This window comes from Corylus avellana, chromosome ca4 (assembly GCF_901000735.1).
Source record: "Corylus avellana chromosome ca4, CavTom2PMs-1.0".
NCBI lineage: Eukaryota > Viridiplantae > Streptophyta > Magnoliopsida > Fagales > Betulaceae > Corylus > Corylus avellana.
In genome coordinates, this window is record NC_081544.1 from 22,042,047 (window position 1) to 22,051,302 (window position 9,256).

At 43.2% G+C, this 9,256-nt stretch overlaps 1 protein-coding gene across 3 annotated transcripts; it reads right to left on the reverse strand.

Moving 5' to 3' along the window:
* Positions 1-320: 320 nt before the first annotated feature.
* LOC132177058 (putative disease resistance RPP13-like protein 1) lies at positions 321-6,377 on the reverse strand. Of its 3 annotated transcripts, none has more exons than XM_059589267.1 (5): positions 1,865-6,377; positions 1,560-1,691; positions 1,100-1,347; positions 676-1,021; positions 321-578 (listed from the first exon to the last, which is right to left on the reverse strand). In XM_059589267.1, the coding sequence occupies exon 1, from the start codon at positions 6,273-6,275 to the stop codon at positions 1,971-1,973; it is 4,305 nt and encodes a 1,434-aa protein (XP_059445250.1). In that variant the 5' UTR covers positions 6,276-6,377; the 3' UTR covers positions 321-578; positions 676-1,021; positions 1,100-1,347; positions 1,560-1,691; positions 1,865-1,970. The 3 variants fall into 3 exon arrangements, with proteins under 3 accessions (XP_059445250.1, XP_059445249.1, XP_059445248.1); XM_059589266.1 differs by having other exon boundaries at positions 321-592; XM_059589265.1 differs by having other exon boundaries at positions 321-1,021.
* Between the last annotated feature and the right edge of the window lie 2,879 nt (positions 6,378-9,256).

Here is a 9,256-nt window from a genome sequence, read left to right on the forward strand (position 1 = left end):
CTAAGTGTTTACTTCCTAACGTGACAGTGAAAATTCAATATGAAAATCATCATTGAATGCTACATGTACTTTGTTACGTGAATGCTTTTACATACACGCAACGGGATAAATTTTTAGGTTTTAAGGGAACCTAAACCCTTTAAATTTATTGAAGGGAACCTATAACCTTTTTCCAACACAAAGTTTGGAATAATTTTCTGCTTACTTTATTCATAACATAATGGCTTTTAAATAGGCAAACTATTATAATATTTTCTAGGATTGAGTCATTAGCTCTTATTAGAATATAAACTAGGGTTGAGTCATTAAGACTCAGGGAATAAAATAAAGACAATATTATATAAAAATAAGAGATATGTTACAGTGCAATAAAAAGACCATTTTGACTCATAAAAGTCATAGGTGGCAAGAGGCCACAGGTCCCATCCGCAATTGTATGTAAAAGTTGTCTTCAACATCATAAACTTTTTTGCGGCCATTTGAATTATTGCCATCCATTTTGTTGCTTGTTGGGTTCTCTTTCACTTCCTTTATACATGCATGGATGAAGTTTGGGCCTTCTTGGTACAGTGAAGAATCTAACAAAAGAAAGCTTCAAAGAAGAAGAGATTTTAAAGATGTTGCAAAGGCCCTCCACAGTTCCGTCCAAGATAGGAATTTAAATTGCAAACCTACCTTGAAACTTGTGCTGGTGATTATTGTCTTGGGAGCCCTTGTGACATTCTTCCACTCTCCAGCTATTTATAATACAGATTATCGATCCCATGGCAGCAAACCCAAAAGCGTCCTCCAAAACCACCCACTCTACACACCAACCCATGAAAATATCTCCCTCCAAATCAAAGAGAAAATCCTCTGCCTTGAAATCATGGGTGTCGACTCAGGGAAAGCCCTCTCCCAAAACCCTTCTCTACACGAAGCCTCCCTCGAATTCGTCCACTCCATCATCTCCTTCCTCCAATCCAAAGGCATTCGCCAGAAGGACTTGCCCAGAATATATGGACACGTGTCCGCATGGTTCCTTCAATGCAATAAAGTTAATACCCCCTTTTTTTTAATCAATGAATAAACCATAAAAAACAAAGGAGCAAAACATTACCATCAATATCCTGTTCATGACCAACATTATCTTCATTGAATACTTCGGGTTCCACCAACAAGGGTGTGATGCCAAATCATTGGAGAAAATGCAATATATGCTCTAGGTTTGGTGTTTAGGCTGGGAGTGTTTAACTTACAGGTTTCTTCTCTTTTGTCAAGCCAAGAAAGGCACTCATAGTAATGAAAAAATTCAATGCTCGGAGGCTTTCACTCTCTGCTTGGTCGGTGAAGCAATTTAACAAACACCTGTTATGCATTTATGTGAACCCATCAAGTACATTAATAAATAGGAGCAACATGATCTCTCCAACGCAAACATTTAGACAAAAACAAAAGAGCCTTTTATATCAACGCAATGCCAATGACAAGCATAAAATTCCCAAACAGGAAAATTAACAAATATACAAACCTAAGTTCCAAAACATCCAGATTGTTTCTTAGGAAAATATGAACTCTACCTGGAGAGATTACAAGTATATTTGTGTGGGATGATGCATGTTCTCCTCCTGCTACTAACAGTTTAGAGGCCTCTTGAACAGCGTGATGTGTGTGGCTCATGGCGATGACTTGCATAGTGGACCCGCCCACGGCTATGTTGAACCCCAAAAGAATGAGAGAAATAAGAATAAATGCAAATTATTTAAAAATCTTCCAAAGAAGATGAAGAATGTGAAAGAAAATCAGATAACCCAAGTTATTTGCAGAAGGAAGCACTGAGCGTTCTCCAATGGAAGCAGAAGAAGTAATGTGCAAATAAACTCACCTTTGGATATACTTCTCAACAGTTGTCTTACATTAAGCAAAATCTGGGGGTCAATTGACGATAGACCTCCCTAATCCTCCTCTTCCGAGTCAGGCATGGATTCCTCCTATTCTGAGTCAAACACGAACCTCGAGTCAATATGAACGGAAGGAATGTGGGCTATCTTGGGCCACTCTGGTCCTTTATTCTTGTTGCAGCGTTCTTTCAGCAGAGGACACTTGAAGATACTAAGTTGCTGGAGTGAGGGAGGCAAGCCATCCTTTGGAAAGTATGTGAGATTTTCACACCAATTGATCTGCAGTTGTTGAAGAGAGGCGAGGTCTCGAAGGGAAGACAGGTATTTCAGAATGGGGAAGCTTCCGATGAAGAGGGTAGTAAGAGACGCAGGCAGCATCTTCTCTGGAAAGGACTCCACATTCAGACATCCACCAATAATTTTAAGATGTTGAAGAGAGGTAAGCCTGTGCAGCCTCCATTCAAGCAAGGCCTCAGTGAAGTTGCAATTCACGATTTCAAGTGATGTTAGGTTGGCAGGAAAACCCTTTTCCGGAAAGGATGATACCACGCTTGGATTACTACAAATCCTCAATTCTTGAAGGGAGCTGATGCTGTGTATGCAGTTGGGTAGTAGTGCCATATTATCAATCGTTAACTCTCTAAGGTTGCTAGGGAGTAACCCTCCGTCTGGTAAGGAAACGAGAGCTGGACAATCCTTAATATCAATCTTGTGTAGATGGCTAAGGGTGTGTATGCCCGTGGGTAAGGATTTAAGGTTTTTACAACTATGAATATCAATCTTTTCAAGAGACGAGTTGTGATGGAAGCTCTTAGCTATTGACTCCAGCTTTGAACAAGAGTAAATCTTTAGCAATTTGAGTGTTGCGGGCAGTTCTCCGTTTGGGATTAAGGATTCAAGGTTTTCACAACTCCCAATAACAATTGTTTCAAGGGACAAGTTGTGATGAAAGCTCATCGCTATTGACTCCAGCTTTGAACAATAACTAATATGGAGGCGTTTGAGTGTTGCAGGTAATTCTCCACTCCTGATTAAGGATTTGAGGGATGGACATTTAGAAATATTCAAGTGCTCAAGAAGAGTTGAGTTGACACTGCAAGTACTGTTGGTATCATCCCCATCCACCAAAATCACCATATTCTTGCAAGACTCTATACGTAGCCGCTTTAGGGTTGAAGGTAGCTGGCCTATTGCAAAGTGCTTCAGTGAATCACATCCGTTAATATTAATACGCTCAAGACACGGGTTGTTGTAAATCACTGCCTTGGGTAAAGATTCCAGGGCATTGCAACGAGAGATACGAATTTCTCTAAGTGTTGAAGGCAAATCCGATTGTGGCTTCTCGTTTGCTTTTTTTGCTGCCAAAGAAACTAGTTTCGGACAATTATCAAACCTTAGAACACGAAGATTGGGGAAGGGCTGTAGTAATCCCACTTCATTTGACCACAAAGGCGTAAGCTCCTCACAATTTTCAAAAGCTAGATCTTCTACTTGAGTTAGTCCTTCGAGAAGAAGCCCTTCTGTTGGAAGAGGTGTGAACTCTGAAATTGTTGATAGAGAACTCAAGTGTAGTGAGCCAAAGTCAACCTTACTATCGCACATAGTCCCTTTTGACCCCTCAATTTGTAGTTCGCAGTCCTTTGGAAAGCTTGAAATTGAAATCACTAACTGTTGACATCTTTCTATAGCAACTTTTCCTAATGAAGGAAAATGGTTTGGTAACTTCCCCAATAGCTTAGGACAATTTGCAATTGAAAGCTCACGCAAGTGTGGGAACTCTCCATTAGGGCTCAATTTCTTCCATTTTGCCATATCCTCAAAATGTAAGGTCACCAAGGATCTAAAAGGTTGTGAGGAACCTTCCCCATAAAACTCAACACCAACATCCTTCACACTTGCCATGCCTCTAATGAAAAGTTGTTTGAGTGATGGTAGTTGGCCGACTGGTGGCAATGAAGTACACTTTTTACAGTTTTCAATCCTTAGCACCACCATACAAGGAAATGAATGACCTTTTAACCAAGTCGAAAATTTTGTTCCACCATAGCGCCTGATAGTGAGCTCGTTCAAAGCCTTGTGAGGTTGTAACATGTTAAGTACATCTAGCTCACTTGTTCTGTCTTGTGAATCATACGCTTCGGCATTCCATTCTAAGCACAACGTAGTAAGATCAGTCTTTTCAATTAACTTAGCATCGCTTGCATCCCTTGGTTCAGTGACATTCTCCAATTGTGAGATGATGAGTGTGCCTCGAAGATGCAACAAAGAACCTAGCTCTCTTAACGCGGAGCAACTGCCTTTTCCCACAATTAGATTAGACAATGTTTGGAGATGAGTTAATTTGCCTATTTGAGGAGGCATTGTTTTCAGCTTATATGCATTGATAATGTTGAGGTGGCGCAAGTTGACCAGGTTGCCCAAATTTGAAGGCAATTTCTTTAGATAAGAACATCCCTCCAGAATCATTGTTTGTAAGTTGCAGAGAGTGGTTGTTGATTTAGGCAAGCCTGTAATCCAAGTGTGAGAAAGGTCAAGGTACCGTAGATGCTTCAAATCACCAATTGAATCCGGTAGCTCAGCTATGCGATACCCACTCAAAGAGAGCACTCTTAAACATGGTAGTTTTGGCAACAATTGATGAGGAACATTATGAGTCAAATAACAAAGCCCATGATGTTGAAGCATAAGAGGCAAGAAGGTACGTAGACATCTGAGTTCAGAGAATGCCTCAAACTTTTCAAAAATGTCGTATTCACCACCTAAGTAAGAAGAGTGTCGAGCCCTTTTGGGAAATATCCTTCCATTACTACCCTCAATTTGATCCTCCATTCTAAAGCATATATCTCTTGCAACCCATTGGGCCAAATCATTGATGAGGTCGTGCATTATAAATCGTGTTCCATCCTCGCTTGATTGTTGGAAAAATGACCTTGACAACAACTCACGAAAACACTTCCTACCCAAAACTTCCGGTTGCTTGTCCCCCTGTTGTGACTGAATTAGATCTTCTGCCATCCATAACAAAACCATCTGCTGCTCTTCAATTTCATAGTCCTTGGGGAGTATTGAACAATACATAAAACACCTTTTTAAATGTGGAGGGAGATGATGGTAGCTCAACATAAGAGCTGGAACAATTCCACTTCTCTCCTCTGGTATATCCCATATCTTGCTCTTAAGTACATCTTCCCACTCGTCACGGTCTTGTGTAGTGCGCAAGAGGCCTCCAAGGGTCTTTGCAGCTAAAGGCAAGCCTTTACACTTTTCAGCAATTTTTTCACCAATATCTTTAAGGTTTGGATGTGCACTGAAGTTGCTTGCCCCCAGTGCATGTTGGGTAAATACAGACAGACATGCATCTTTTGACAGCACTTCCAAACGGTAATGGTATTCTGGAATGGACCGTGTTATTGATGAAACTCTTTCATTACGAGTTGTGATGACAATTGTACTTCCAGGAGCCCCTACTAGGAAAGGAGCACGCATGATAGTCCAGTCATGATAGTTCTCATTCCAGAGATCATCCAAAACAACTAGAAACTTTTTCCCATTCAGATTCTTCTCTAGTTTGACTTGCAAAAAATTTAGATCGTCGTCGTCACAGCTTTCAGAGGTGACCAATTTCAAAACTGCTTTTGTGACTCTAACAACATTGAAATCTTCAGAAACACAAGCCCATGCTTTTAACTCAAAAAAGCTTTGCACTTTTTCATCATGGAATAAAAGTTTGGCAAGAGTTGTCTTTCCAATGCCCCCCATACCAAGAATGGGAATCACAGAAACTTTATCTCCAGCATCACTACGTCTTTCACCCAGCAACAATTCAAGTAAAACCTCTTTATCTTTTTCCCTGCCATAAACATAAGCATCTGTCATTACAGAAGTTGGCGCCAGTGTGCCTCCTCTTCTGTTTGATCTCCCACGATCAGCAGCTTCTTTCAAGTTCAATTGATTTTTTTGTGTCACGATATCATTGAATCGAGCAGAGATCTCATCTATCTTTGAAACCAGCCTAAGATTGAGCTTAAGAGCACTTGGAGTTAAACCAGTGCAACAGGTAGGGATGAGTTTCCGTACCTTACTTGTGCTGGCCTGATCATCATCATCTCCTCCCTTCAATTTGCGTTGCAAAGCTTCCGTGGAGAACTCATCAAGTATGTCCTCCACATCGTAAGCCAAGTCTCTAAGATCATCCAACCACAGTTTCACTGTCTTCCCATCATGCTGCTTTCCATCCGCATCATCAAGGACTGCCTGGATTCCTTCCAACGCATGCTTCCACTTGATCAGCTTTTCTCCGAGTCCCACATATCGGCGTGCAAAGTTGAGCAACTCGCCAGACGCCAATTGGTCAAACAGCAGTTGGATTAACGGAGAAAGGAAAAGCTCAGCCATGGTTATCTTTCTAGAAAGGTATGATGAGGAAACTCAGAAGCACAAGTAATTGGTATCTTCTGGGAAGTGAAGGGTTGAAATCAAGTAATTATTACTTTAATATGTGTCTAGTTTAGATTAATTTATGTTAAAAAAATCAAATAGTAGGTTAGTTGGGACTTGGGAGTCGATGTATCAAAATTCTATCCCGTCAAAGAATGCAAAGTGTCAGCTTTCTTTTGGTTGAATGCGCTGCAGCGTGCAGGGGACCATGTGATTTGAAAAGGAAAACTCGAAGAATTGTACAAAGGCTTTGGTATCACTAAGGTGATGTTTGGTAACGGGTTGTGGGGTAGATACTGTAGATTTTCGGGAATTGTGCCAAATTAAACATCCATCCCCCACCCCCAAACCTTCGCCCCTCCGTGGTGGTTATGAAGTAGAAGAAGAATCAGTAAGCACAATGTCATTTAGATCTTCGAGGGACAGCTCTGGTCATGGTAGCCACACAGCCTCAACGGCTGCTGGTCGCTATGTGACAAACATGAATTTTAAGGGGCTGGCAGCTGGAGGAGCTAGAGGTGGTGCACCAATGGCCAGGATTGCAGTATATAAGATGTGTTGGGACTCAGGTTGCTATGATAGTCGGTACAATTTCTATGTCAACATCAAGGAAAACTTCGAATTATTTTTTTTTGTCCTACTTGTTCTTGTAGTTACTATTTAGAGAGTTCCTTGAATAGCACCAAGGCCAGAGGGAAGGTTCTGGTCTGTCAACAAGCAGAGAGCTCAAAGGAGTCAAAGCTGGAAAAAAGTGTGGCAGTGAAAGAAGCTGGCGCAGTTGGGATGATATTAGTTGATGAAGCAGAATAGGATGTTGCCATCCCCTTTGTGATCCCTGCAGCTACTGTTGGAAGAGGGACAGCTGATCAGATTCTTTCTTATGTTAATCGAACACAATTTGTTCTATTATTATATAAGACGATATCAGTGTGTTTGAATTTATCTATAAGCCGTGGTGGCCGGAGGACAAAGGTTTGGGGGTGGGGGAGAAAGTGAGAAGGGCTCGCAGGATGATGATTTGGTTCGAAGTCGTTCACCGGAAGAACAAAAAAAAAATTAGAAGGAAGGGAAGGGTAAAATGGTCACTTAGTAGATTGGGTACGGATGGGTGGATGTTTAATTTGTCACATTTCTCTAAAAGCTACAGTATCTAACCCCAATTCCGGTTACCAAACAAAGCTAATAGACCCAAATTATTAAAATAAAAATATAAAAAGAATATAAAAAAGAGACAAAGTATTACAGGTAAAAAGAGCCAAAGTATTTTTTAATAAAAATAAAAAAAGAAAATAACACTAAATTTGACCCAAAAGTATTACAGGTAACCAATATTAAAAGCTTAATTGACCCAAAGTATATCCTTTCGGATTTGATTTGGTTTGGTTTAGGTGTTATAAAAATTAAAATTACAATATACAATTTTTTGTAATTTTTTTTAAAGCATATAAGCCAAATCTTTCTTTAATATTTTGAAGTGTTTAAGGCTCAGTTTACTTCGACGGAAGTTGTTTTCTTACCGCGCACACGAAAAATAATTTTTTTTAATATTTTTTTAATAAGGTCCCCACTAGGACCTGCACGGGACTTGTTTGAGACCTTGCAAGGACTTGCCCAGGACTCCGCCGGGACTTGCCCAGGATCTTGCCGGAACTTGCCCGAAACTTGACCGGAACCCGCCCGAGACTTGATTGAGACTCGCCCGGGACTTGCCCAGCACCCCGTCGGGACCTGCTCGTGACCCCGCCGGGACTTGACCGGGACCCGCCCAGGACTTGCCTGGGACCCTCTCGAGACTTGACCGGGACTTGCTCGGGACCTTGCCGGGACTTGACCGGAACCCCACCGGGACTTGACCAAGACCCGTCCAGTGCTGTTGAGGCAAACATTCAGGCTCAGGCGTGCAATGAGAAGATCACTCAGGCGGATGCTGGATCTTGGGCACCTAGTCCTAGGGATGCTCAGGTGGTCGCCTTTATTGATGCTCGGGCATTCGAGACTCAGAATACCGTTTCCTCCAGTAGTTCTTGAGTGAAACCCCCCGGTTTCGAGTGGTCGATGGGTAGGCCGCTCAACCAATTTGGAGGTAATCTCACTGGTAATCCCTTCGCTGCCTTGGTGGCTTTGATTCCCCAAGAGTTCCTGACCGATGAGCGTGATCATTTAGCCCAAGGCATGGTGGAGTCCCGAGCAAGTCCCGACAGGACCCGAGCAAATCCCAGGCAGGTCCGGTCAGGTCCCAGGTGGGTCCTGGTCAAGTCTCGGGCAGGTCTTGGGCAGGTCCCAGCGGCATCCCGGGCAAGTCCCAGTCAAGTCCCGGACAAGTCTCAGGCGAGTCCCGGTTAGGTTCCGGGTGGGTCCTTGGCAAGTCCATGGCAGGTCTGGTCAAGTTCCGGTCATGTCCCGATGGGGTCTCGGGTAGGTCCCAGGCGGATCCCAGTGGGGTCCCGAGCAGGTCTCAAGCAGGTCCCGGTCAAGTCTCGGGTGGGTCCCGGTTAGGTTTCGGGCGGGTCCCTAGAAAGTCCATGGCAGGTCCGGTCAAGTCTCAGGGGGGTCCTGTGAGGTCTCGGGCAAGTTCCGGGCGGGTCCTGGTCAAGTCCCGGTCAGGTCCCGGGTGGGTCTCGGGCAAGTCTCGGGTGGGTCCCGGGCAGGTCCCAGGCGGGTCCCAACGGGGTCTCGAGCAGGTCCCGAGTGGGTCCCGGTCAAGTCTTGGGCGGGTCCGAATCGAGTCTCGAGCAGGTCTTGGGTAGGTCCAGGCAAGTCCCGTTTAAGTTCGATCAGGTCATGGGCATGTCCTGGCGCAATCCCGAACGGGTCCTGGGCGAGTCTCGATCAAGTCTCGGTAAGGTTCTGAGCAAGTCTTGGCAAAGTCGATTGATTTAAGAATGAGATACTCACAATCGAAAAATGGTCTACGGTTTTCAAAACCGTAAACAATTTTT